General features: G+C 55.6%; 1 protein-coding gene across 3 annotated transcripts; it reads left to right on the top strand.

Annotated features, from left to right (window-relative positions):
- Window positions 1-551: 551 nt before the first annotated feature.
- HDGF (hepatoma-derived growth factor) lies at window positions 552-11,651 on the top strand. Of its 3 annotated transcripts, none has more exons than XM_012658708.1 (6): window positions 552-657; window positions 8,382-8,458; window positions 8,609-8,747; window positions 9,404-9,589; window positions 9,884-10,107; window positions 10,301-11,651. In XM_012658708.1, exons 2-6 carry the CDS (start codon window positions 8,391-8,393, stop codon window positions 10,305-10,307), a joined length of 624 nt encoding a protein of 207 aa, XP_012514162.1. In that variant the 5' UTR covers window positions 552-657; window positions 8,382-8,390; the 3' UTR covers window positions 10,308-11,651. The 3 variants fall into 3 exon arrangements, with proteins under 3 accessions (XP_012514162.1, XP_012514161.1, XP_012514164.1); XM_012658707.1 differs by lacking the exon at window positions 552-657 and adding an exon at window positions 1,133-1,536; XM_012658710.1 differs by lacking the exon at window positions 552-657 and adding an exon at window positions 3,212-3,267.
- Window positions 11,652-12,629: the final 978 nt, after the last annotated feature.

A 12,629-nucleotide genomic window follows, 5' to 3' on the forward strand; every position in this document is an offset into this window, starting at 1 on the left:
GCCGTGGCGTCAGCCTAGCTCACAGCAACCTCAAACTCCTGGGCTCAAGCAATCCTCCTGCCTCAGCCTCCCGAGTAGCTGGGACTACAGGCTGCGCCACCATGCCCGGCTAATTTTTTTAATATATATTTTTAGCTGTCCAATTAATTTCTTTCTATTTTTGGTAGAGACGGGATCTCGCTTTTGCTCAGGCTGGTCTCGAACTCCTGAGCTCAAACAATCCGCCCGCCTCGGCCTCCCAGAGTGCTAGGATTACAGGCGTGAGCCACTGCGCTCGGCTCCTAATCATTCTTTAAGGCCCAGCTCAAAATCACCACCTTTGTGAAGCCTTCCCAGATCCCGCCCCACTTCAGCCCTTAAGAGAAGCAGCACCTGGATCCTCGGTCTTCAGTTTTTTGGAGAGTTTGGATTTACTGGCATTCTACTGTCTTTTCCCGCTAGAAAGAACAGAGCTCATCTTTGAGGGGTTAGCTAGTCTTAGAGCCCAGTTCTCTTTTGCTAGGCAGTAGCATAGAGAACCAAAATCTGATGCACCCGGAACGTTGTCCCATAACCCCTTGGCCACCTCCTGACTACCAAACTCAAGCCTTTCCTCCCCAGGACAGGCCGACCCGAGGGATCAAATCCCCGACGTTTCCGGGACTACCCCCACAGACGGTAAGCAGGTCCAGGGCGGACCCCTGTCCGCGCAGCGGCACAGTGCCCACGCCTCTAGCCCTGGGCGCCTAGCACGGTGCCAAGAACCGCGTGTGCTGAGCAAATATTCGTGGATTGGGATGGAGCAGAGGGCAGGGAGACACTTCATGTAGACGTCCACACTTGACTGCGCGGGGCCGCGGGAGTGAGCACCCCGCGGAGCCAGGGGAGGGGCAGAGGCCGCTCCGTCCAGCCGGGCGCCAGCTCCTCCCGGGCGGGCAGGCGGGCACCCTCCGACAGCGGGCACACAAAGCCTGCTCGGCGTACTCGGCGATCGGCTCCTCATGTCTGTGTCGCCACGCGCCGCCAGGCGGCTCCAGGTTGGGCGTCGGGCTGTGGCAGGCACTGGGCGTCAAGAAGCTGCACGCATCAAACCGCCGCGGGAGGGGGCGCGAAGGGGGAGGAGGAGGAGGAGGAAGAGTGGGCAAGGGAGGAGGGAGGAGGAGTAGGGACCGGGCGGGGGGTGGAGGAAGAGGCCTCACGCAGAGGAGGGAGCAATTGAATTTCAAACACAAACAACTGCACGAGCGCGCACCCACCGCGCCGGAGCTTTGCCCCCGATTCACGCCCGCCCCGTCCGTGCGGCGCGCGGGCGGAGACGCAGTGGCCGCGCGGGAGCTCCGGCCGGGGGCCACCATCGAGGCGGGGGCCGCGCGAGGGCCGGAGCGGAGCGGCGCCGCCACCGCCGCACGCGCAAACTTGGGCTCGCGCTTCCCGGCCCGGCGCGGAGCCCGGGGTGCCCGGAGCCCCGCCATGTCGCGATCCAACCGGCAGAAGGAGTACAAATGCGGGGACCTGGTGTTCGCCAAGATGAAGGGCTACCCACACTGGCCGGCCCGGGTGAGCAGCGCGGCCCGCCGCCCCCTATCCGCCTGCGGGCTTGGGTTGCATAACACCGGGAGGGCACAAGCGCTCCGCGCGGAGCGGGTGGGGGCAGGGGGCATTTGGGTCTCCGTCTCTTTCCCTGTCGCTTTCTAGCCCACCCGCCGGTTATATAATGGTGGAGGCGGGCGGGGTGGGGGGGCGAACACCTGGCGAGTACGGCGTCCGCGCGTAGAGGCGTGTGCGCGGCGTGGGGATCCGAGGGCGCGGGTCGCTTCCCCGGCTCCGCGTGCTCAGTTCCGCCCCCAGCCCCCATACTCCCAGAGGTTTCGGGTGCGCAGTCTGGGTTTGGGCCAGTCGTGTTATTCCTCCCATGCCACCCCCCTCCGGGACCCCCTTAGAAACTCCCAGTTTCTTCATTGTCGCCCCCAGTTCAAACTCTTCCGGTTAAGGATCCCAGCCCAGAAAGGGATAGATGGAGGCGGAGTTCGCTTCTAGAAAACTTTGGTTTGGGGCATCCATAAGAGGTCTGAAGTTGGGAGGGTCGAGGAATGGTTGGAGGCGATGTAAGAGGGGATCTACCTGGCTTGGAAATTATCCGCCAGAACATACCAGCCCTCAGCTCCACAGATACAGGCCTCCAAATGCTGCCAACTCAAATTTGGAACTGAGGGTGGCAGGGCCCCTTTGTAGGGTTGGGAAGTCCAGTCCAAACTATCTCTTAGCAGGGGTAGAGGGAGCCTGAGTTCCTTCTCCCACCCCCACCCCCACCCATGTGAGCATCTGCCGCCAGAACGGCCCAGTCTCTGCCATGTGGTTGATTCAGCCCGCCAATATAAGTCCCCTCGCCACTTCCAGCACCTGGCCAGGTGAGAGGGTGGGGCCCAAAAGCCAAGCCTGGAGTGTTCATCATGTTTCCCCTAAGGACTGAGACAAGTTAAGCAAGGAAGATTGGAGGTTACCAGTTGCTGGAGGAAAGTAAGGGTGTCATCGAGGCAGGGAGGTGTCAGTGCATCTGGCAACTTTAAAATAAGTTGGTTTAGAAGGGCCTTTGGTATCGTGTGAGAGCGTAACTCAGTCCCCTAGAGTGCAGGACTCCCGGAGAGTGAAATGCAAGAGTAGAAATGGGTTGGGGGAGGGGACCAAGTGCAGAAGGACTGCCTTATGGCTCCGGGTTGCTCTTCTCAGAGTAAGTGTGTCTGTTCATCTGGCCCAGACACTACTCTGAGCTTAGGAAATTGTCCCAGGCTTGTTTAGGGTGTCAGGCCAACTTTGGGGCCACTCCGAAAAGCCCAGGAGACCCTTCCTCACTCTGTACCTTCTCCTGATGAGTGTACCTGATCTCACTAATGCCTTGAGCTTCTTGTTCCCTGAAACTTTCAGATAGATCAAATAAGGCCTGGCCTCTGCGATGGGAGTGAAGTACAGAGAGAAGTGGTTCTCTACAAGTTTCCAGGGCCTCCTGAGGGAGGCTAGAGAGGGGGCAGTGTGAGGAAGCAGCCACAGACAGCCTTGTGTGTGCGTGTATGTGTGTGGTGTATGAACAGTTGTGTACTTTACCCTGAACCTTTTGATCCAACTGGCTTCTTGGCCCAGATGCCAAGGCCCTGGTGGGCAGGGCAAGAACTGAACCCAGGTCTCTGCTGCTCCTACCTCCTGGGGGTGGGACAAAGTCCAGAGGCTGGGCTAAGCCCTGGGGAAGGGGGTGTTAGCTGGAATGTGGGTTGAAGGGAACCCCTTCTGGATCAGGTAAGAGAGAAAGGGGGTAGGGGTACACAGAAGGACCCACACTGGTCCCTGTGAAGAAGACCCTCAGGTTTCTGGTGGCCTTTGGAGTGAGGGCAGTGCCTGTGACTGGGGCTGCCATCCGTTTCTTCTCTTCACCCTGGGCCTCCAGAAGGGTGGGACAGGGGAGGCAGAGTTTCTTCTTCTGTTGAGGCCTGTGCCTCTTAGATAAAGTTAGAATTGGGGTAGGGAGATCAGACTGATCTCAGAGATAGGGCCCCACAATTTGCATGTCTTTGGCTCTTGATTTTGACAATTGAGGGGAGGGTTACACCCAAAACTGTTACTTCCCAGACACATCCCCCTTGAGCCCCAAAAGAACAGACAAATCTGAGTCTCCTCACCATTTCTTGGATCCTGTCTTAGTCTTTAGAGTGACAGAGCCGGAGGGGCCCAGCTCCCCCTGAGATAGATGAGGAGTTGGAGCCTTACTGACTGCCCCATCCACTAGGCAGCCAGAATCTTCAGCCATAATGAAGGCCACTGTGGACTTTTTTTTCCTCAGTGCCTGCTGCTGGGAGGATGGGTGATTCTGGGTGAGACTAGAAGGGCCCAGTGCTTGAGAGCCCAGCCAGAGGGGCCACGTGATAGGCAGGACCTGCCTGGAAGGATGGTGTGACTCCATCTTAACCTTCTCTTTTCCCTCTTCCTCCTGCCTAACTTCCTGGGGGATCTCCAAGCACTTAACAATTAACCTCCAAGACTTCAGGGATTTTTTTTCTCCCCCTCAGGTTCCTTCCTCCTTTTTCTGCTTCCTGTTTCACAATCCCAGAAAACCTGAGGACCTCACCCGTCTTTCCTCCCCCTGCCACCTCCCCCCTCCCCCAGCACCTTCTCTTTTCTGCCTCTTGGGCTTGCCACACTTTCCCGGCCCCAACTGTCTCCTGCCCCAGATTTTCCGGTTCCTGGGTCAGGTTGGGCCTCGGCCTGGGTGTGGTGGTCAGAACCCTGGCTGGCAGCCAGTATGTGCTTAGGCTTCCTAAATGCAGGGTAGGTGATCCTGGGCTTATTCTGGTTTGAGGCTTGGGGAGAGGCGTTCAGTCTTCTTTCCCCACAACACCTGAAAACTTTAGATTTCTTTTCAGACCTTGGAGGGTATCCATGGGCTCTGGAAGATGGGATTTCATGTGCTCCGGCCTGTCTGATGGGATCGGGCATATGCAGAGGGGTGAAGGTGGGGCTGGATGGGCCCAGGCCTGAGGAAAAAGAAGTAACTTGCCTGGATCCCTGGAATGGCTAAGAGGTAGCAGGGCCCTCCTCTGTTGGCTAGTGGAGGGCGATAGTGGGGTCCCCAGCACTATCTGGCTCCACCCTGACCCACTTAGCCTTGACTCATTTGTTCTGAGTCACAGCCGGGATATAAAGACACCGCCTGGGAGACAGACGTCTGTATTGGGGTACAGACCAATGGCGTACAGACGTCTGTATGGGGCTCTCCTGAGACCTCATATCCTCTATGTCAAGGAAGAACTACCTTTGACTCCCAAATGCATAAAAAGACATTTCCTTTGTAATTTAAGGGATAGAGGTGCTACTACAGAAGAGATTTCTCTCCCTTTTGGGGTAGGGGTTTGGGAATTCCATTAAGTGAAAAGAGCATACCTCTCCTGGCCCTTCCCGACACATGCCTACAGTCAATGACCCTTTTGGGGCCGATGCCCAGTTGCCCAGGCCCCTGTCCTCCTCCTTCTTCCCTCTAGACCCACCCTTTATGTAGCTAGAAGTCAGCAGGGCGGGTGTATCTGGTGTGTCTCATTCTATTTTTAATCCCATCCGTTCTTTGTTTCTCCCCCACCCCTGGGGCCGGGCAGCTGGTGGCTCCTGGGTCCCCTGCCACACCGTTCAGCTCTGAGTTTGCTTTCTATGGGAGGTTGGGGTGGCAAGAGATGATGGCCAGGTAGCTGCTTTGCTTTGCAGCCTGTGCTTGTGGAGAGAACCTTAGGATTCCTCATTTCTGACCCTTTACCCACCCCACCCCCTCTTTCTGAGCCTCAGTTTCTCCTCTTTTATAACATATTTACTATGAGCATATTAATGCCCTGGCTCAGAGGTGGGCACTATAAATGCAGAGATCAAAGTTCCCTGCTACACTCCGAGCCTTAGACCCTTCAGTCCCCACCCCCACCTCTGGTTCCGGGTACACACAGATCCACCGAGAAGAAAAGCCTAGGGAAGGGCTTTTGCTATTATTGTCCTATGCCTGTCTCCTGGGATCTCTAAGCCCTGGAGGCTCTCATTTTGTTTTTTGCCCCCCCACTGAGAGGAGGGTGAGGAGCTAGCTGGTAACCGGACCCAGGTGTCCTGGCTGAGGACTGACTCCTCCGCCCCTACCCCTGCCCCTGGTCTGGCTTCCAGAGGATTCCCCCCTCCCTGTATCCCCTGCAGTGGCAATCCAGCACTAGCTGTGGTTTTAAGCACAGCCAGGGACCCAGGTGCCAGACTCCAGGCTTGGGGGTGGGGTATGTGTTAGTGTCCCCTCCTCCCCAATCCGGAGAGAGGGCCTGGGGGGGAGGGGCAGTCACATTCCTGGTTGCTGAGTGGCCCCGGGGGCGGGGTTGGGTTGTCATGGCGATGAGGATCGTGTTTGGGGGGGAACTGCGTGCCTTTCCACCCCCTGCTCTCACACCCCAGCGTCTCCTGGTTGTGGGGAGGGCCCAGTTTGTGCTGGCCCTTCCTGGGGGGAAGGGCTGGACCTCTGTCCCCAGAGGCCACTGGGCAAGGGAGGAGGTGCCCAGAAGCCTGAAGACTCCAAGTCTGGGGCAAGATGCCCCTCAGATTTGTGCCCAGGGCCCCACCCCTTCTCCTGGGTGTGTCTCAGCTCATTCCCATCTACCCAGCTTCCCTGTCTCCTCAGGCCCCCAGTTGGGCCCTCTGTCTCCATCTCTGTATGTTAATCACTGCCTTGGCCTTCCCGGCTCTCTCCTGTCTGCGCCTGGGGCCCCAGTCAACATGGCCACCTGGCCTCTGTCCGGCGGGAAGCCAGGCTGCTGGGGCTGCTGCAAGTGTTGCTGGGAATTGTAGTCCCCACCCCACCCCAGTTCAGCTTGGCCTGGGCTTCCCAGGCCTGGTCTGGGAGAGGCTAGCTAGGCCACTGCCTCTCCATTTCCCTGACCCCAAACCTATGCCCCTCTCACCTTCACTCCTCGTGCCACCAGCACGTGTGCAGCAAGGGAGCAAGTCAGGAGATCTCAGTCTGAGACCTGGCCCTCGCTAACTTGCTCTGTCATTTTGGGCAAATCACTTTTTTCTGGGCTCAGTTTCCTCATCTGAGTTTGACTACTTTGATGCCTTTCAAAGTGTTCCCCAGAAGCCTTTTGGGGGGCGGGTATTGAATAGGCCTTTTGACCTCACCACTCCACTTCAGAGCAGTCTTTTTTTTTTTTTTTTTTTTTTTTTAGGAACAGGGTCTCCCTTTGTTGCCCAGGCTGGAGTGCAGTGGTGTGATCATAGCTCACTGCAACCTCAAACTCCTGGGCTAAAGCCATCCTCTCACCTCAGCCTCCCAAGTAGCTGGGACTACAGGTGTGCAATACCATGGCTGGCTAATTTTTAAATTTTTTGTGGAGATGGGTTCTCACGATGTTGCCCAGGCTGATCTTGAACTTCTGGGCTAAAGCAAGCCTCCTGCCTCAGCCTCCCAAATAGCTGGGACTATAAGTACAGGCCACCATTCCCAGCTAAAGAGCAGTCTCCTTTTGTCTGTATCATAGATTCATTCAGCAAATATTTATTGTGTCCCTACTGTGTGCTAGGTACTGTGCGGAGATAAAAGCAGACTTGATCTCCTTTCTTTTTTTTTTTTTTTGAGACAGAGTCTTGCTCTGTTGCCTGGGCTAGAGTGCCATGGCATCAGGCTAGCTCACAGCAACCTCAAACTCTTGGGCTCAAGCAATCCTTCTGCCTCAGCCTCCCGAGTAGCTCGGACTACAGCGCCACCATTCCTGGCTAATTTTTTCTATATATTTTGAGTTGTCCAGCTAATTTCTTTCTATTTTTCGTAGAGACAGGGTCTCACTCTTGCTCAGGCTGGTCTTGAACTCCTGACCTTGAGCGATCCTCCCGCCTCGGCCTCCCAGAGTGCTAAGATTACAGGCGTGAGCCACCACGCCTGGCCGAGACCTGGTCTCTAACCTCAGGACAGGTCTAGTCCAGGTAGTCCACATAGATATTAGTGGAATAATGTTATTAATCAGTGTAAAGATGGAACTGTGAAGAAGCGTTAGGAGAGTTTTACCTAAAGAGCCCACCGTTCAGGAGTGAGAGGGAAGCTTTCTGAAATAAGCGTGATGGAGCCGAGGTTGGAAGGATGATCAGGAATTAGTGGATATGAGAGACTAAAAGGACAGCATGGTGGGAGCAGAAAGGGCAGCGTCCTGGGAGAGGTTGATGATAGCAGAGGTAGGACGTACTACATGCCACGATGTGGTCATTTCGTTCTCAACACTATGGCGTAAGCACTGTGACTATCTCCCTTTTGCAGATGAGGAAACCGAGACAAAGAGAGGTTCAATAAGTTGCCTAAGATCATACAAATGGTGGCAGAGCTGGGATTCAGAGCTCGCCATTGTGGAGGAGAGGTGAACAGGTGGGCCCTGGTGTCCTGAAAAGGAATTAGAAAGTTTGAGGCAAAGGGATGAAATGATTGGATGAGCATTTGGAAAGGCCCATTCTGGCTGCAGTGTGGAGAATGGACTATCGTGGGGCACAAATGGAGACCGAGAGGATAGGTATTGTAGAGGCTGTGGTTTTAGTTCAGGCAAGAGAGGACAGTGGTTGGACTAGGGTGATGGCAAAGATAAGGGGCTTTGTGGCCAGGACCTGGACACGTTGGGGGACAGTATGTGTGCTGTTTGGTTGCTGAAGGAGAGGGAGGGACTCGGGTTTCTGTTGGGCTTCCACGTCTGACTTCATTTAAACAAAGTTCCACTGCTAAAAATGGTCCAAAAGCCGCCTTGCTAATCTCCTGGGTCTCTCTCAGTCTGGTTTTATACAAATGTGGCATAGAGGTCAGTGCCCCTGCCTCAGACTTAGGACCTCAGGACTCCAGCTCACGCTCACGTCCCTCATCTCATCCCCAGATTGACGAGATGCCTGAAGCTGCCGTGAAATCAACAGCCAACAAATACCAAGTCTTTTTTTTCGGGACCCACGAGACGTGAGTAAAGGCCAAAGGGGCGTAGGTTGGGAGGGCCATGGGAGGACCACTTTGGGGAAAGAGAGGTGGTGATGGTGCCCCTTTTGTGTCGGGCGGTGCAGCTCAGGGGCAGTGAGGGGCTTGAGAGCACAGTCTCCCATCTTTCACCAGGGCATTCCTGGGCCCCAAAGACCTCTTCCCTTACGAGGAGTCCAAGGAGAAGTTTGGCAAGCCCAACAAGAGGAAAGGGTTCAGCGAGGGGCTATGGGAGATCGAGAACAACCCTACCGTCAAGGCTTCTGGCTACCAGGTGAGCCACCATCTGCCCCAAAGACCCCCTGGAAAGCAGGTGTGGCCATGGGCTTTGGAAGCCCCGGCCCACAGATGATGCTTAGTCTTCAGAAACACCAAGGCTTTCAGGGTAGGAGCTATTGGGGTGGAGGGGAGGGGGGCTTCCTGCAAGAGGAGATGGGGTTGGGGTGTGTAGTATAGTTGTGGTTAGGGCCATCTGTTAGCAGCCTTGGGGGCAAGAACAGGATGGAGGCGGTAAGTGGGGACCGGCCTTTGTTGGGCCCAGTGTGAGTATAGGACATGGCCTTAACTCTTTCCATGAAGGCTTCCAGGAGGAGGTGCTCGTGAGCCGGGCAGGACAAGGCGGGAGGGTGGGGGGCGGGGGTTGGCGGGGAAAGGGTCCCAGCTCCCTTTGGGAGAAGTTGACCCGAGGTTTTGCCTCCTGCTCCAGCCCTCCCCCCTCCTGCACAGAGCCCTGCCTGCCCGGCCAGTGGGTTTACCCCGGGGCTAATCCGACAGAGGTGGGTCTCAAATCACTTGTGAGACTGGGCACCTGGGTGGGGGTGGGGGAGAGGCGGGAAAAGGAAGGAGTGAGTGGCCGAGGGAGGGGTCTGGGGAAGGGGGCCCACCATGGCAGCCACTGGTGCCACTCAATCTCTGATATCTCTGCCACAGTCCTCCCAGAAAAAGAGCTGCGTGGAAGAGCCTGAGCCGGAGCCCGAAGCCACGGAGGGTGACGGCGATAAGAAGGGGAATGCAGAGGGTAGCAGTGATGAGGAAGGGAAGCTGGTCATCGACGAGCCAGCCAAGGAGAAGAACGAGAAGGGGGCGCTGAAGAGGAGAGCAGGGGACCTGCTAGAGGTAACTGCTGCCTGCCTGAGGCCTGGGCCACTGGAGCATCCTCAGCAGGGTGTCCCTACACTCCTATTTCAGCGAGTCCTTGGTCTGAGATAGATCCAGTCCCTAGTCTTGGGGGTCCCCAGCTGAGCAGATGGAACACAGAAGAAGGCATTTTAGCCAGTACAGGGATGGGGAAGGACTGTGGGTGTCAGCCCAGGAGGGAGCCTCCGAGGAGAGGAGTGGGGGCACCGGGTAGCTGGCTGGTGTCCTCCGTCTCCGGCCTCAGCCCACCTTGTCTCTGACAATCCTGCTCAGGACTCCCCTAAACGTCCCAAGGAGGCAGAAGACCCTGAAGGGGAGGAGAAGGAGGCAGCCAACTTGGAGAGTGAGAGGCCCCTCCCTGTGGAGGTGGAGAAGAATAGCACCCCCTCTGAGCCCGGCTCTGGCCGGGGGCCTCCTCAGGAGGAAGAAGAAGAGGAAGAAGAGGAAGAGGCTGCCAAGGAAGATGCTGAGGCCCCAGGCGTCAGAGATCATGAGAGGTGAGTAAGCCCCCTGCCCTCTTGGCAGCTGGGCTGAGAGGGCCTGGCCACTTGTGGAGAGGAGGAGAAGGGCCTGCAGTGGTCAGCCTCTTGGGAGGCAGGGTGGGCTCTCCCAGGAGACCGGCACTGGCTGGGGCAAGGCCAAGCCAAGGCCACACCATTAACCCTTCTCTCCTCCAACCCTCCCCCGCAGCCTGTAGCCACCAATGTTTCAAGAGGAGCCCCCACCCCGTTCCTGCTGCTGTCTGGGTGCTACTGGGGAAACTGGCCATGGCCTGCAAACTGGGAACCCCTTTCCCACCCCAACCCGCTCTCCTCTTCCACTCACTTTCCCCATCTCAAGCCCATCATCCCCTGGAGATTGACCCGGATAGGGTAAGGCCACCTGGCCCTCACCTCTAGGTCCCTACACCCCTGTGATCTGAGTCAGGGCCATGTCTTCTCCCTGGGATGAGATCAGGCCATTGTGCGCCTGCTTGGGAGCTGTTTTCTAGGGCTTCTTTTGAGGCCTAGATCAGCTGTTTTCCACCTCCTGACACCCTTCTCCCCCTCCCCCAGGCATCCTGGACCTCTGGGTCGGGATCAGAGGTAGGAGTGGAAGGGATGGAGCATGAACAGCAGGATGGGCTTCTGGGGCCTGGGAGGGGCAACCCTCAAGTAGTGGGCGTGGCACAGGAGGGCAGCATCTTCTTGAGCTCCTGTCTTCTCCCACACCTATTATCCCAGCTGCCTGGATTCAGGGAAAGTGGGACAGCTTGTGGGGGAGGGGCTCCCTTCCGTAAATTCTCCATGATTGACAACACCCATTCTTCCTTTTGCTAACCCCAGGAGTTCTGGGAGTTGTAGTTTATCATCAGAAGATTTTGGGGCTTCCAAGTTTGGGCCAAGGGCCTGAGATCTAAAGGGTTGACTTTACCCATTTGGGTGGGAGTATGGAGCAGTATCTGTGCCCCTTTGGATTTCTGGAGCCAGAGATAAGATGCCCTGGGGAGACCCCTAGCTGCCCTTTCCCTCTCCCCACAGTGCTCAAGGCCAGCTTAGTCATATATATCACCCAGACATAAAGGAAAAGACACATTTTTTAGGAAATGTTTTTAATAAAAGAAAATTACAAAAAAAAATTTTAAAGACCCCTAACCCTTTGTGTGCTCCCCATTCTCCTATCGTCCCCACTGTTGCCCCCATTTCTGAGGTGCACTGGGAGGCTCCCCTTCTATTTGGGGCTTGATGATTTACTTTCTTTTTGTAGCTGGGGCTTTGGTGTTTCTTCCAGTGTCATTTCCCATCCACATACCCCTACCTGGTCCCCTCAGTGTTGTCACCAGATCCGATTTGTAACCTGCTGGGAGGACACAGGGAAGTAAGTGCCCTCGCCCACCCTCTTCCTAGTGGTCTCTCTATGCCTCTCTTTGTCTCTTGTCTCTTTTACCCTGGCCCCTCTCCCTCGGGCTCTGATGAAAAATTGCTGACTGTAGCTTTGGAAGTTTAGCTCTGAGAACCGTAGACGATTTCAGTTCTAGGAAAATAAAATCCGTTGATTACTATATTGGATTCTGACTGATTCTTTGGGGGTGTGTTGGTTCACTGAAGAGAGGGAGTGGGGGAAGGGAATGCAAGTGGTTTCCAGATCATTGTAGTTTGAAGTAGGGGGTGCCAGCTTCCATTCCCAGACTGTTGGAAATCCAAAATTCTACATGTGGGCAGAGTCCTAGAATAGACCACACCATTCATTCTACCCATCCTGCTCAGCCACTGTTTAATACCGGTTACCCCATGAGCACAAAAGTGGGGTGTGGGAGGGTGCCATAGCCTGCGATGGCCATGGAAGGTGGGAGTGTTTGAGCTCTTTGTAGAAACAACTCTGACCCCAAAGGGCAATCTAAAGAATAGAGAGAATAATCCTTTCTCCTTGCTAATGCTAGGGGTGCCTGCCAGCCTTCACTGGTGATGGGGTGGTAGGGGGAGGAGGTTAATAGATGGAATTCTCCCAATACTCCCCTGTTAAGTGGAATGACTGGATTAGATCATCTCTGAGGTTCCTCCCAGATTCTGACATTTTGTGACTAGATCATCTAATACCATTGGAAAGGCCCCGTTTCGTCCCTTTCGCTGGAAACCCTATGGCAGTTTTTGAATCTGCCTTAACCCCTCCTGCAGAGAAGGACGGGAGAGTTGCTGTAGTCTTGCCTGGAAAGGGAGGAGGCCCTTTGCCTTAAACAGGAAGCCACAATCACCTAGAAAATGGAGCTATCGTCTCTAGAAACTACAATTCCCAGCGGCCTCCACGCAGAGCATGCGCAGTAATATGCCAGGCGCGTCAGCCTAACCAGCTTTCCTTTCAATTCCCGACATGCTCTACGGTGTTCTCAGTGTCTTTGATTTCCTGCCCCGGCCAAATTTCCTGTTTCCAGCTTATGTCTGATCGCTGGACTACAACTCCCAGAATGCTGAGAGATTAGATTCATTGTTGAGCTTCCGCTTTACAGATGGACTACATTTCCCAGAAAGTCGACCGGCGGGGC

This window comes from Propithecus coquereli, unplaced genomic scaffold (genome assembly GCF_000956105.1).
Source record: "Propithecus coquereli isolate 6110/MARCELLA unplaced genomic scaffold, Pcoq_1.0 Scaffold59, whole genome shotgun sequence".
NCBI lineage: Eukaryota > Metazoa > Chordata > Mammalia > Primates > Indriidae > Propithecus > Propithecus coquereli.